The sequence below is a fragment of the Pogoniulus pusillus genome, chromosome 21 (assembly GCF_015220805.1).
Source record: "Pogoniulus pusillus isolate bPogPus1 chromosome 21, bPogPus1.pri, whole genome shotgun sequence".
In the NCBI taxonomy this organism is placed as follows: domain Eukaryota; kingdom Metazoa; phylum Chordata; class Aves; order Piciformes; family Lybiidae; genus Pogoniulus; species Pogoniulus pusillus.
In genome coordinates this window covers 19,901,856-19,917,458 of record NC_087284.1, presented here as the reverse complement: position 1 = coordinate 19,917,458, position 15,603 = coordinate 19,901,856, and the positions used below count along the sequence as shown (strand labels likewise).

The window sequence follows — 15,603 nt, the reverse complement described above, 5'->3', positions numbered from 1 at the left end:
TTGCTTGTCGTGTTTGTAGATGCTGCACTTACTGTATTCAAGATCTGACAGTCTTACTGCAAGGAGTTCATTTGTTGAAGGTTAGGTCTTGTCTAAAAATAGGTCTAAATTTGCATGTTTAAAGCAGTGGGATAGTCTGAAGAGGATTAAAGACCTGCTACAATTTAATGAAATGCTGTCTCCAGACCTCCTGGGACCACTTCAGAATGAGTGTTTGAAATATGCTTCTTACCTAGATGAGATACCACAATGGCTACTGAATGTAGGGACTGATTATGAGGCTTTATCAATACAGGACATTTAGTTGGAAATAATGCTGAATGGTACAATAAATATTTTCTGAAAAATAGGGTTTTCTTTCTTTCTTTTTCTTTCTTTCTTTTTTTCCCTCCCTAGGATAACCTTCTGTGGCATCTGCTGTCAGAAATACGTAAAGGCTAACATCTCTGAACAGTCTTCTACAACTGTCAGGTATACCATGAAAATGCTGGCCAGTGGAGCAGAAACTATTATCTTCATGTTTCTGGGAATTTCAGCTGTAAATCCAGACATCTGGACTTGGAATACAGCATTTATTCTACTGACTCTGGTCTTCATCTCAGTGTATAGAGTTATTGGTAAGGGAATGATCTTCCTGTCCTTTCACTGGGTTGTCGATGCAATTGCATATTCTTTTGTCATTTGAATTTGAGACTGATATGGTGTTGAGGGGGTAGACCTCTACAATAAGCTTCACCATACTCTCAAAATACGCTAGGATTCCACTTTTGATGACCTGTGAGGATGTGATTTGCATGAATTATCCAGTTGCTAACCTTTATTGACTCAGCACATGCTAGCAGCAAAATCTCCCAGTCAGTTCTTTTATTGGTAGCCTAAAAAAGATGTGAGTTCTGTAAGTCACACCTTTCCCTCAGCTCTTTCAATTTGGTAATAAAGACATTGTCTTACATTGATTTTATGGTTGATTTTAGGATGGAGATACTGGGTGATGTGAGACGATGCACAATTGCACTGCAGGTTTCCTGGTTTCAGAAATGGTTTGCAAAGACCTGTGAAAATCTGAGTAAATAAGACTGTGGCAGCGAGGGATTACCTGCTGTCAATTTGCTGGGCTTGTATAAGCCTGCAAACATTTCAAAATACCAATGACAATTTGCACAAATATGTAGTTCTACCATTTAATCACTGTTTTGTGAAAGAGCAAAGGAGCTGATATTGCCCACAAAAAGGCACAGAAAGAGGTACTTCTGCAGGGTAACACACACAGTGACTTGGTATTTACGTATGGGAGTAAATGAAATTGGCTTATTCATTTATTGGCCTTGAGTTAAATTCAATTAAAAGTCCAGTTTGCTTAGACTCTGTATTCACTCTGGAGGTTTCTGGGCAGAACGAATGGCCTACCCCCATGGCATCCTTTCTAAGTAGTCTGCAAGCACTGTTCATTTAGCCACCTCTCAGGCACCACTAAACAAGTTCTCTTTATCTTGCCTTTGTCACTTCTTGTGTTCCTGGAATTAATGATTTACAGTCCTGTAATAAATGTGATCACTAATTAAATAGGCAGCAATACTCAGCAATAATGAATGCATCCATTAACGTAAGTGATCTTAGTCATTGAGAAATTACTAGAGACTTGCTGATACCAAGCCTTAAACAACTGCAGCTCTCACACCCTTTGGGGAGTCAGAGGGTGGCCTGAGTTACTTTCTGAAGTCCTCTCCACCACAAGACACTTGTCCTTCAGCACAAATTCAGTGTTCTCACACAAAAGAAATATCACTCTGTCACTGGTTGACAGTCCTGGCACACACATGCTGTGCCACTTTCAGGAGTGGAGAAGCTGGTTTCCTTTATTCTGATGGGAGCTCTGGAGATGCAGGGTTTAGAGATTTAGATCTCAGGGCAGACAGTGTTGGTGAATCACAGAATGGTGCGGTTGGAAGGGTTGTCCAGAGATCATCTAGTCTGACTCCACTGCTAAAGTGGGCTCACCTAGATGAGGTTGCACAGGAACTCAATGTCCAAAAGAGGTCTGAAAGCCTCCAGAGAAGGAAACTCTAAAGCCTCTCTAGGCAGCCTGATCCAGTGTTCTGACACCCTCAAAAGCGGGAAGTTCAAGTGAAGCCTCCTGTGTTCTGCATTGTATCCCTTGTCCTATCACTGGACACCCCTGAAAAGAGCCTATCCCCGCCCTCATGACCTTCATTCAGCCTTTCATTCAGCCATTTAAATGTTTGTGTGCATTTATAATATCTACTGGCTCTAGAAATTCACTTCTTTCTCAATTGTGCATTTCAAACATCAGCACGTAACAAAATATCACACGCAGTGCCCATGGCAGAGAACAGCAATCTCAGATGAGCTGCTGGCTCACAGAACCTTGACCTCATTCCTCCGGGTAAAAGGGAAGGTTTGAGGTGGACCTGCCCTCTTTGGCAATGGAGGAGCAGTGGCAGCAGCTAGTGCAGAAAATCTGTTATCACAGAATTTCTTAGTTTGGCAAAGCCCTTCAAGCTCCTCGAGTCCAATCATTAGTTTCACACTGACAAGCCCTTGACTAAACCAAATCCCTCAGCACAACATCTCATCACTGTGCATCGCTACGGTTGGAAAGGAGCACCAGGAAAGCAGACTGGTGGTATCGTTTCTGTTACACACAGTTGGAGTATTGACATTTCAAAAGGGCATTTCTAGACATGCTGGCATTTGTTTTTTGTAGGTGTAGTCTTACAGACCTGGATTCTTAACCACTACAGAATGGTCCAGTTAGAGATAATAGACCAGGTGGTGATGTCATATGGTGGCCTACGTGGAGCGGTTGCTTTTGCTCTGGTTGTACTTCTGGATAAGGACAAAGTGTATGAGAAGAACCTGTTTGTCAGCACAACTATCATCGTTGTGTTTTTTACAGTTATTTTCCAGGTAATTCCATTTCTTAAGTATGCTTCTTGCAAGGAGAAGGAGTCCCCAAAAGTAACAGATGCTTCTTCTTGCCTGAAGGTTGCGTATTGTTTCGCTGAACTGAAAGCATAATTGAATTGGTAATTTTAGTAACAAAGAGCCTATTTTATGTTTTCATGTGGCACCACAAGGGACAAAACACAATTTCCTTTGTGCTAAAAAAAAAGATGTTCAGCCTTAACTGCTTTGTATTAATAGTGCTCGAGTTAATACCTGATGAAACATCCTTCATCTCACATGAAAAACTACAGGTAAGTGCTTCATGTGGGCAAATTAAGTCGTTCAGCTGATCTACCTGAGCCTAGATCCTGGTTTAAATATACAGCAGTGGGCAGTGGGATAAGAAAGTGTTTAGCATTCAAAGTTTTGGAAAAGAAACCAAAGCAAACCCCCAAAGTTAACATAAATGGAGATGTGTCAGTATCGTGTGGGCAAATTAAGTCGTTCAGCTGATCTACCTGAGCCTAGATCCTGGTTTAAATATACAGCAGTGGGCAGTGGGATAAGAAAGTGTTTAGCATTCAAAGTTTTGAAAAAGAAACCAAAGCAAACCCCCAAAGTTAACATAAATGGAGATGTGTCAGTATCATGTGGGCAAATTAAGTCGTTCAGCTGATCTACCTGAGCCTAGACCTTGGTTTAAATATACAGCAGTAGGCAGTGGGATAAGAAAGTGTTTGGCATCCAAACAAAGTCCTGAAAAAGAAACCAAAGCAAACCCACAACATTAATAGAAATGGAGATGTGTCAGTATCTACCTCTTTGGAGTTCTTTCTCTAATTTATTACAGAACGTTGAAACTGTGCTCACAAACTCCTGATATGCACAGAAAACACCACATTGAGTGGTACAGGAAACACTTTAACCCCTCTGTTATTATATATCTTCTTCTAGAAGATCTATTTTTTCACTGAGATCTATTTTTCCACTGAGACTTGTTAAGGTCTCTCACTTTTGAGACCTTAACAAGAAGAGCTAAGGGTATAGTATTAGTTTATCTTCTAAAGAAGACAGAGATAACTGAGGAAGTATGAGAACCACCATATGAAATAGAAATACATTCTGTTGCCTTTTAATAATGACCAGATGAATGCAAGTGATGAAAGGATACATGGACTAAGATAACTGCTAAGTATTTACAATCACTTTTCAATCCTCAGGGGCTGACTATCAAACCTTTGGTACAGTGGTTGAAAGTGAAGAAAACTGAGCACAGAGAGCCAAAACTGAATGAGAAACTTCATGGCAGAGTAAGATATTTTCAAACAGAATTGTGGCATCTTTTGGATTTTTATAGACTGCCTTAATACAGAAAGATTAAAAAGAGAGTGCTTGTAGTGTTCTCCATTGCCACATCAGGTATCTCTTGAGGCAACAGTTAATGCTATATCCAGAAATAATTAATATCATCCATTTTGTTCTAAATTTTGCTTGTTGTGTCTTCTGGAGTAATCACTTCAGTGTTCAGAGTGAAATGTTAACAAGCATACAGAGAAAAAACCCAAATTCTAGCTGCAGCTCTGCCTTCACTTGAATCAAGAGCTGTAAACCTTGGGATTTCTAGCAGCTCTCATCTGTTGTACTCAGTATGGGATTTTGCCTTAGATATCAAAAAATGGTGCCTATTTCTACTCTGAGGGACATGTGGATTCCTGAATGGTCTAAAAAGAAATGCTAGGGAAATTATGCAACAGATGTAGTCCCTGACACCAGTAGCTTCTGATGTTCTTCATACAACAGAAATGGAGTTGGCAAAATCAGTTGACAGAGACCTAATGTTAAAATGGTGGCTTAAGTGCTGTCTTGCTGAGGCCCTTTTAATTTGAGACTAGTCAGTGAGTTGGTAAAGAAGTGGTTACAAACCTCAGGACCTTTTAAAAAAGGCACATAGTAATTAATGCTCTGTAAATGGGGAAGAAATCTGCTTAACAGCAGTGAAATTCTTCTGCACAGTCACCCGGTCTAACAACATAAATTGAGCTGTTTTCTAATTATGCCTTTTATTTCAGTAAAGATACTAATTCCAGTTTCACTTTCTTAGGCCTTTGATCATATTCTTTCTGCTATAGAAGACATTTCTGGACAAATAGGACATAACTATCTGAGAGACAAGTAAGTAGAGATTAACTTGGAATGTTGAAATCTTACCTGCAAATTGTGATGGTTTAAAGCTAGTGAGCTTAGGGACAGCAAGGATGTCAACTGTTGTTAAAAATCATATACTGAAAATATTGGAAATAAAGCAAATGTGAAAATAGTTTCTTTTTGTCCCCTACAACTGTTTTCTTCCACTGTTTCAATTAGGCCTTTGCAAATGCCTAGGTTCACATCCTGGTATCAGCATCTCTCAAGATTTGAGAACTGGTCATTTGCACAAGATTTAACTCACAATGTTAATGTTGGTCCTTCTCTGTTATGGTTAACTTCATGAGCATTATTGTGTGTGGGCAAACTAGAAAAACACCTTAGCTACAGCCACACTAGTTGTTTCTATTTCTGCAACAGATGTGTTCAAATCATATAAAAGAGATGGCAGAAGGTGTCTTGACATAGGTTTGATAGTTTAAGCATATGTTTGAAACCAGTAATGAAGAATCATAGAATCAAGCAGGTTGGAAGAGACCTCCAAGATCATCCACTCCAACCTATCACCCAGCCCTAGCCAGTCAACCAGACCATGGCACTAAGTGCCCCAAGCCAGGCTTTTCTTGAACACCTCCAGGGACAGCGACTCCACATACCACTTTCAATCCAAAAGCCATGTGGTTGTGTTAGCTTTCACTCCCCTATCCTTTGCAGGAAAGCTGAGCTTAGTTTTAACATTTAAATATATGACTCCTCAGCTGGAGCTGGGCTGCAAGTGAGCTCAAGCAGAATTGCTCACCTGCTTACAGGGACGATCTCTTTCCTTTCTATTCTCTCTTTGGTTACGTAGGGAAGAATTATCATGAGGCATTCCAAATAGAACATCCTCTTTCTCTCAGATGAATTTTTTCAGTTCCCTTTTTTGGAATGAATTGCATCAGGCTGTAATACAGAGGAATGCATCCTCAGTTTGGAAATACTGTCTTGAAGATGGAGCTAAATATTTTTTAAGTGTCATATTAGAGCTTTACTTTCTAGATGACAGAAAGTAATCTCCCTGAGTAAGTAGTAGTTTAATGTCGATTCATGGATGAGTGTGCCATTTGATGACTAATGTATTTAGAATGACACCACCCTAAGACTGCTTCTTTTAGTCTATATGTACATCAAAGTGCTGTTTCCTCCAGAACTGACAGCCCCATGTACCCTCACTGCCATGCTAAGGTGTGGCAGCCTGAATTAGCCACATGCTTGTCAGATGTTTTGGTTGATGACTCCACTAGCTCTCTACAGCCCATTCCAATTCCCAACCATTCTTTCAGTACAGAAATAGTTCTTGGTATCAAATCTAAAATTCCCCTGGTACAACTTCAGGTCATTTCCTCTTGTCTTGTCATGAGTTAATAGGGAGAAAAGACCAACCCCCACCTCACTACAGTCGTCCTTCAGGGAGCTCTAGGGAGCAAGAAAGTGTTCCTTCAGCCTCCTTTCCTCCAGGTTAAACAAAACCTGTTCCCTCAGTCTCTCCTCATAAGGCTCATTCCTCATGCCCCTCTCTCTTCACTGAGAGAGTCATTGGACACTGGAATGGGCTGCCTGAGGAGGTGGTGGAGTCGCCGTCCCTGGGGCACTTCAAGGCAAGGTTGGACGTGGCACTTGGTGCCATGGTCTAGCCTTGAGCTCTGTGGTGAGAGGTTGGACTTGATGATCTGTGAGGTCTCTTCCAACCCTAATGATACTGTAATACTGTGATAATATCAGCAGAGTGACTAGGGCCCACTGTAAGTGCATCTGGAAGGGTGAGATGTTGTGAACTGATTTTCTATGCTGACTGTCCAAAGGAGGAAAGAAAACCAAACCTATAGAATAAAGGTATTAAATACAACTGCATAATCAGAAGTGGAAAGATAAGGAAGCATAGTCTCCCAGAGTATAAAATGTCCTTTTGACTCTGAAATGGGATACTATAATGATAGCACTCTTGTTTTTGTACTAGTGTTTGGTAAGAGGGACCTATTAAGTGCTTTGTGACAGCTGCATAACTCTGGAGCAGGTTCTTCCCTTGCTTTTCTTTAAATCCTAGTTGAAAAACTTCAACATCAAACCCCTCTTGTTCTTGCATTTACTGTTTTCTTCAGGAGTGCTTAGCTCACAAAAATAAAATCTCTGCTCAACTAAAAGTGCTGTGAAAACAGAAATCTCACTGCCACTAACACATGTTGTTTGAATTATCAGGTGGTCCAATTTTGATAGGAGGTTCCTCAGTAAAGTACTGATGAGAAGGTCTGCTCAAAAATCAAGAGACCAGATCCTTAACATTTTCCACGAACTCAACTTGAAGGATGCAATTAGCTACGTGGCTGAGGTACTTGTGACCCCTTGCTGATGTGTTGTAGCATTGTTTGGGCTTGTTGGTTGTTTGGGGGGGTTGGTTTGTGTTTTTCATTTGTAATACAATCAAAAATTAATGTACTGCAGGAGAAGTCTGAAGGGAAACTGTTTTCATTTCTGCTGGTTTATTTTTCTTTGTATGTGCTCTAATTCTCAGTGTCACCTGTTTGAGTGGCTGTAGTGCTCAGTATCATGCCTGATTGCCAGGTTTGACTGCATTGTGCTTAGTGCCAGTGTACTTTTCTGTTGGATTTTAGCAAATAGCTTAGTTTCCACATTCATTGCATGAAAAATAATACATACTGGAATTCCAAAAGGATTAGGCAAACTACTGTCTTTTCTAAACGTGTCAACAGACTCTTGCTCCTGCAGAACAGTGTTTGATGATGACAAAACTGATTTCATAGGATCACAGAATCAGCCAGCTTGGAAGAGACCTCCAAGATCATCCAGTCTAACCTAGCACCCAGCCCTAGCCAGTCAATCAGACCATGGCACTAAGTGCCTCAGCCAGGCTTTTCTTGAACACATCCAGGGACAGCGACTCCACCACCTCCCTGGGCAGCCCATTCCAATGCCAGTTACTCTCTCTGGGAAGAACTTCATTCTAACACCCAGCCTATACTGCCCCTGGCACAACTTGAGACTGTGTCCCCTTGTTCTATTGCTGGTTGTCTGGGAGAAGAGACCAACCCCCACCTGGGGGGTTGAAGCAGGTCATAGAATCATAGAATCAGTCAGGGTTGGAAGGGACCACAAGGATCATCTAGTTCCAACCTCCATGCCTTGTCCAGGGACACCCTACCCTAGATCAGGCTGTCCAGAGCCTCATCCATCCTGGCCTTAAACACCTCCAGAGATGGGGCCTCAATCACCTCCCTCAGCAACCCATTTCAGGCTCTCACCACTCTCATGGTGATGAACTTCATCCTCACATCCAGCCTGAATCATAGAATCAATCAGGTTGGAAGAGACCTCCAAGATCAGCCAGTCCAACCTAGCACCCAGCCCTAGCCAGTCAATTAGACCATGGCACCAAGTGCCTCATCCAGTCTTTGCTTGAACACCTCCAGGGATGGTGACTCCACTGCCTCCCTGGGTAGCCCATACCAATGGCAAATCACTCTCTTTGTGAAGAAGCAATGTGTCTGCTTTGGAAAAGTTCTTCACAGAGAGACTCAACCTACCCATCAATTCCAAATGATGCGGATACATGACCCAATTAGTGGACTGTTAGAATAATCTCATTCTGCCAGATGACTGCCATACCACACAGAAAAGCCTAGGACGGGTAATATCAAATCAATGGAATCATAACACCCACAGTTCAAAAATGAGGGTAACAGCAATATACTACAGACATCAAAATATTAATTTTAGATGATATTACACATGCAATCAATTGTAAAGTTAGAGAAACTTTAGGCTTGCACCAGGAGAAATTGTTATAGCTACAAACCAGAAGGAAGTTACTGTCTTTTCTGCATTAGTAACATTCCTAAACTGGAGTAGTCTTATCACATGGTGTTAAGAATTTCTATTCTTTCTCAGCCTGAAACTGGTCACTTTAATTCAAATCACTACAAATGTGCAGTATGAAGAATATTGTTTATTGGAGTCTGTTAATGGAGTGATCTTTGATGTGATAATCTATATATGCCTGTAATCTCCAAGTGAACTCGCTTTCACAGCTGGATCATGTACCAATTAGTGTCTTTAAAGCAAATACAGTTGCTAAGCCTGATAGTACTACTTCTAATCTCTTTCACTTGAAAACGAGCTACAGACAGGCAGCAATGCTCCAGTGAAACATGGAATTTCAAAGGTGAAATTCAGAAAATAAGATGAAATGCAGGAATTATATCAGTGGCTCCAAAATTAAGCAAATAATGGAGCAAAGGGATAAATAGATGATTCTCAAGACAAGTAAATACTTCCCTTTGCTTTTTTTTGAGATTCAGTTTTTAGACCCTCTGAGTTCAGAACTGATTTTCTTTGTCATGTTGTTTTCTGGGTCACATCTCAGAGGAAGAAAGTTATGTAATGACTTTGATGCTGATGAGCGTGGGACCCATGTACAGATTTGCTGCTGAATCTGTTGACTGGATTCAGTATTGTATTTTTTCTCTTTAACAGATGGAAAGCTCTGTAGAGTTAGCCTCAGAATCTTTACCCAATACTATCTTTAATAATGTCAAATTAAATTAGATTACTAATTTTTTAGATGTTAAACAGCATTTTGCCAGTACAGACCCCCTGAGCGACACCACTCATCACCTGTCTCTATCTGGACGCTGAACACTGCTCTTTGTATGCAACCATCCCAGCTAATTCCTTACCCACCGAACAGTCTACTCATCAAATCTATATCTCTTCAACTTAAAAAGAAGGATGTTGTAGGGGACTGTGTTGGGGACTGGGCATCTTTCAGTGTTCTCCAAGGGAGATGTATTTTCTTTGGTTTTCAATTAAACTTCAATACCATTTGAAGCCTAGAGACATGCTATGTGCTTTCTCTCTGCTGTGACTCAAAATCATGAATAGATTCAGGCTATGTAACCACTGTGTTATCCAACAACTACTTTTCACCTAAACAAGATAATGTGCAAGCAATAAGGAAACCTGTGAAGACATAAATCTGAGGTTTTTTCCAGCAGGTATCCCTATGTATGTAGTTTGCAACGTGGTACAAAGTGACAGAATAGATAGGGATACCTGTATGGATTTTTGTGACTCAGCACATCACTGCACTTACAGTAGTATTTCCAAGGATTCAAGACTGAGCTTTCTGAAGTCTCTACCAGCCCAGAAGCAGCAAATGTTAAAGGTCAGCTATTGGTATATGTCTGTGAGACTAATTGAAAGAGGTTATGTCATGCAGAAATAAGGTAGTAAAAAGATTGAGATTTGTTTTCATTTCTAAAACTAGTGTAATAGTGATGAATTGCTGGGAAAACTCAGCAAGCACATAGCAGGTCTCTACGTGTCAAACTGTATTGAATTTGCACAGGTATTGCTATGTATTTAGTTCATAATGCAGTACAAAGTGACATGTTCATCCTTGCCAGGGTCTGCGAGGAGAAAAGAGGCTGCCAAAGTGCAAAAGTATGATTTGCAAACAGATTGATGCCTAAGAAGTTGCTCATCCCCTGCAAATGAATTTAGACAACTGAAATGGCATTTCTCCTAACTTCATTCATTGGGATAATGCCACTGAGTGTAAAGAAACCAGAGAACCAAAGAAGTAGTTTGTATTCCTTCACTAAATACAACTTGTCCCTTGCTTCTTGTGCTGCTTGGCTACAGCAGCCTCACAAATGATCTTCTGAGATAGATTTTATCCTCAGTGTTTACAGCTATAATGTGTCTTGTTCTCTTGTAGGGAGAGCGTAGAGGTTCCTTGGCATTTATACGTTCCCCAAGTACAGACAACATGGTAAACGTGGATTTCAGCACCCCACGCCCAAGTACTGTGGAGAGTTCTGTCTCTTATTTACTGTAAGTAATGTGGACTGATTTAGGGAGGAGGGGCAGATTATGGCTTTTTTTTCCCCCTTTTTTTTATATTTTAGGGAACTGAAGCTGCTCTTGGTTTTAAAACATTCAAATTGCAGGGACTGTACAGAGAGTTGCGCTGTTGCGTTTTACACACAAGCAGGTATTTGCTGTCAGGGCTGGTAAGATGAAGCAAATATCCACATCAAAGTTGTTTCATGTGCCTTTTGTTCACCATCTGCTCTAGAGAGGGCTGGATTCAATTTTTTGCTCCAGAAAAAGTCAGGAGAGAGGCAAGGAAAAAGAATTGCTTCTTCCTTAATTCTCTTACAATTCTTTCGCTGAACAGAATGTGTGTCATATAAACTGAGAAATTAATGCTAGACCCACCTGAAAGACAATAAATACCAAAAAAAAAGGTTAAAAAAAAATGTATTTTCATCTTTTAATTTAGCTGGGTTTGACCTTTCCTTTTTGGGTTTGGGTTTTTTCGGGTTTTTTTTTGGCTTTTAAAATTTCATCTTAATTTCTTCCTCTTGTTTCCATTTTCTTGCTTTTTCTTCATGTTCAAGAATTAATTCTTCTTTATATATGTGATGTTTTCTTCTTCAGGAGAGAAAAAGCTGGACCAGTTTGCCTTGACATGCAAGCTTTAGAGCAGAGGAGGAAAAGTATTCGGGATACAGAAGACACAGTAGCTCACCACACCCTACAGCAGTACCTGTATAAACCCAGGCAGGAGGTGAGAGCAGAAGGCTAGCATTGGACTCATTTCCAGTCTAAACCTAAGAGACATTAGGAACCAAAACTTGGGAGCAAAACTCAAAAGAAAATAACCCATCTGCAAAATCTGTGCCCTTGAGGAAGATGGGCTCTTTGTCTGAATTCTTTCTCATTTATGAACATGCTTCTTTAACAGCATTAGTGCCTTTGATTTCACTGTGGAATGCAGAACTGGCTCCACTATAGGTTCTGAAGCAGGATTAAATGAAGGGTATAAACTGAAGTGATTCAATCACTTATAGGGAGAGGCTTACTTTAAATGATAGTCACTCTTACATATTTAATATTCCTGGGCTCATACCTGTTTCATAGTGAAGAAAGAGAAAGAAAAATAGGTGTTTCATGAATGCAAGGTTGGATGTGGCACTTGGTGCCATGGTCTAGCCTTGAGCTCTGTGGTAAAGGGTTGGACTTGATGATCTGTGAGGTCTCTTCCAACCTTGGTGATACTGTGATACTGTGATACTGTGAAAATAGGTGTTTCACAAATGCCTTCAGAGTAGCCTTTGAGTCTTTGGTTCATTCTTTTTTATGGAGTTGTTTCCATTTGTCTGGCACTGGTTGGATACATTGCTTCAGGGCTTCAAGATGTATTTCTAAATAAATGAATATTGTCTTCCCTTCCTGGCCACAGCACAAACACCTGTACAGTCGACATGAGATCATGCATAGTGAAGATGAGAAACAAGACAAAGAAATTTTCCATAGGACAATGAGGAAGCGCTTAGAATCTTTCAAGAGTACCAAACTAGGAATAAACCATCCCAAGAAGCTCAATAAAATCCACAAGCGAGACCGGGGCCAAAAAAGGGTAAAACACTTTCACAAGGACCCCGATGTAGCAACCTGTTACCCAAACTATGGGGCTGGGGAGGGCAGGGAGGACTCTGAAGAGTCCTATGTCATGCATTTACCTCTGTCCTGTAGAACTTCAGGAACTGAAAGGGTGAAAACAAGAAGAGATTAAACTATGAGATAATTCAAGGGTCATCTTCTCACATACTGCTTTTCTCTATGCTTTGGGACCTTTCTTCTGGGTGAAGGATTTTTGCTCAGGTGAAAAACAACAGACCTTAAGCAACGCTACAACACGATGGAGAGAGATTGAGGGTAGGTGTAGCAGGGTCCCACTATCACATAGAACATTGCACAAGACTTGCATACACCTAAAAAAGAGTGTGCAGCAAACAAAGAGACAAAATTCCTTTCTTTTCCTGTAGGGAGCAAAAACACAGGGAGGGATGCTAATGAGATAAGTCTCAAGAAAAGAAGTTGCAACAGACTTTTGGGCTTATAGTTATTTCCAAGGAGGTTTTTGCCATTGCTCTCTGATGATGACTTCAATAACTTTGTTTGCTTTCTTTCAGCGAAGTAGCAGTGCAATACCAAATGGAAAAATACCTTCAGAAAATCCAGTACAAGATTTTCCTTTGAAAGACAAAGGTAAAAAGATTCTTAGACCAGTTTCAGTTACTGCATTTTATAGAATCATAGAACCAGTCAGGGTTGGAAGGGACCACAAAGAGCAGCTAGTTCCAACCCCCCTGCCATGGGCAGGGACACCCTACCCTAGATCAGGCTGGCCATAGTCTCATCCAGCCTGGCCTTAAACACCTCCAGATTTTACCAGCTGCCATTGTCAGTGAAAAAATAAGTGTAATGTGCAACAGTAAAACTTCTATTAAAAAGGGTTTTGTAGTCATAATTCACAACTCAGAGGAGGCAGTCTGCTCCAGAGCTGTAAGTACTGTCTTCATGGCTTAGATAGGATGTTTTTTTTCCAGGCAGCTGGATGATAACCAAATTTTAAATTGGACTCTTTACTCACGTTTTTAAAATCTTACATTTAAGTTCAGAAAACAAAACAATACAATGGCTACAATGCAGGTGAGCTTACATCTTTTGGATAAGTTGGTCAGAGCAGCTGTTGCTAGCGTTTTTGTTTTTCATTACAGCAGGCCCAGGACAGCACTCCATAGAAATTCAGTAGTTGAGATGACATTCTGATATCATAGAATCAACCAGGTTGGAAGAAACCTCCAAGATCAGCCAGGCCAACCTAGCACCCAGCCCTAGCCACTCAACCAGACCATGGCACTAAGTGCCTCATCCAGGCTTTGCTTGAACACCTCCAGGCATGGTGACTCCACCACCTCCCTGGGCAGCCCATTCCAATGCCAATCACTCTCTCTGCCAACAACTTCCTCCTAACACCCAGCCTAGACCTCCCCCAGCACAACTTGAGACTGTGTCCCCTTGTTCTGTTGCTGGTTGCCCGGGAGAAGAGACCAACCCCACCTGGCTACAGCCTCCCTTCAGGTAGTTGTAGACAGCAATGAGGTCTGCCCTGAGCCTCCTCTTCTCCAGGCTGCACATCCCCAGCTCCCTCAGCCTCTCCCCATAGGGTTTGTGCCCCAGGCCTCTCCCCAGCTTTGTTGCCCTTCTCTGGACACCTTCCAGCACCTCAACATCTCTCTTGAATTGAGGGGCCCAGAACTGGACACAGCACTCATTCAAGGCTGCACCTTGAATACTGTATTCTGTTTTGGGCAGCAGAGCTGCTGAAGATCTAAAGAACAAGCCTTATGAGGAGCAGGTGAGGGAACTGATATTATTTAGTCTGGGGAAGAGAAGGCTGACTGGAAATGCTCTTGTTCTCTACAGCTCCCTGAAAATAGGTTGTAGTGAAGTGGGTCTTGGTCTCTTCTCCCAAGTAACAAGCAATAGGAAGAGATGAAGTGGCCTGACATTGCACCAGGGGAGGTTTAGATTGGACATTAAGAAGAAATTCTTCACTGAAAGCATTCTCAGACACTGGAACAGGCTCCCTAGGGAAATGAATGAATCCCCATCCCTGCAAGTATTTCAGAGATGCTGAGGTACGGTGCTGAGGGACATGGCTTAGCACCACACTTGCTAGTATTAGGTTAATGGTTAAACTTGATGATCTTAAAGGTCTTTCCCAGCGTAAATGATTCTGTGATTCCTTGATGGATGTTAGTATATTTGTTGTGTAATTAAAAAGCATATGTCACTTAAAAACTGAACTGACGTTTAAAAGCCACTGAACTACATCTTATCTACCTTCTTTTCTCTGTTCTTTCAATGTTAAAAAGAATGGATGTTCAGAAGGAATCATTTTTTCTCAGTAACTCCATGTAAAAGTGTTTTTCTGTAGGTATGTTCTTTGACTAGGTTTCCAGAGCATGCAGGCTGGCTGGCTAAGTGTAATGTTCTAGTCCAGGAAGATACTTCCCAAAGGCACTGCAGCAAAATTCCTGCTGTTGAAGGTCTGGACCTTACCTGGCAAGCTGAACTGTGAAGTGCTGAGGCAGTTCCTTTGCTGACTTCTGGACTGTTACTGGCAAAAATGCTGCTGCAAAGCCCAAGAGCATTGCTTGGGAGCTGACAGCCATTTCCTGTCCTGCAGTCAAGTCCAAACCAGGCCTTGCTGGGCTAGGATGCTGGAAAGGTGAACTTTCCAGCTTGGCATTCAGTGGGGAATACACACAGCAGTGCCCTGGCTGGGCTAGCAGGGCTGTGCACTGCTCTGCAGGCCTTGCCAAGGGCACAGTAAGACTCCTGACTGCAGGTAGGGACCACCACAGAGCTGTGGGTCTGGCCTGGGCTCAGCACAGCGCTGCGATGACCAGAGTCTGGCTGATGTGCTCCAGCACTGCTCTGGGGAGGTGTGAGACTGCATCTGGTGGGCTCCTGTACTTTGCTGGAGGCTAAGGTCAAACGTCCCCCGCAGCTACACCTGCATCTCAGATCTTAACATCACCTTGCCCACCTTGAGTGGTGCCAGTACTACGGGAAGTGTCTCTGGATCCTCTTGGAACCAAGGGACAAGCACCTGGGGAGCAGCCCTGAGCCCATGTA

General features: G+C 41.7%; 1 protein-coding gene across 1 annotated transcript in view; it reads left to right on the top strand.

Moving 5' to 3' along the window:
• The window catches only part of SLC9A3 (solute carrier family 9 member A3), a 69,647-nt gene that overhangs the window by 48,685 nt on the left and 5,359 nt on the right, over positions 1 to 15,603 (top strand). The window contains exons 8-16 of the mRNA XM_064161171.1: positions 397 to 617; positions 2,726 to 2,928; positions 4,128 to 4,217; positions 5,009 to 5,079; positions 7,288 to 7,417; positions 10,826 to 10,941; positions 11,551 to 11,680; positions 12,356 to 12,532; positions 13,089 to 13,164. Coding sequence (XP_064017241.1) covers positions 397 to 617; positions 2,726 to 2,928; positions 4,128 to 4,217; positions 5,009 to 5,079; positions 7,288 to 7,417; positions 10,826 to 10,941; positions 11,551 to 11,680; positions 12,356 to 12,532; positions 13,089 to 13,164 — 1,214 coding nt within the window. The remainder of the gene's footprint in view (positions 1 to 396; positions 618 to 2,725; positions 2,929 to 4,127; positions 4,218 to 5,008; positions 5,080 to 7,287; positions 7,418 to 10,825; positions 10,942 to 11,550; positions 11,681 to 12,355; positions 12,533 to 13,088; positions 13,165 to 15,603) is intronic.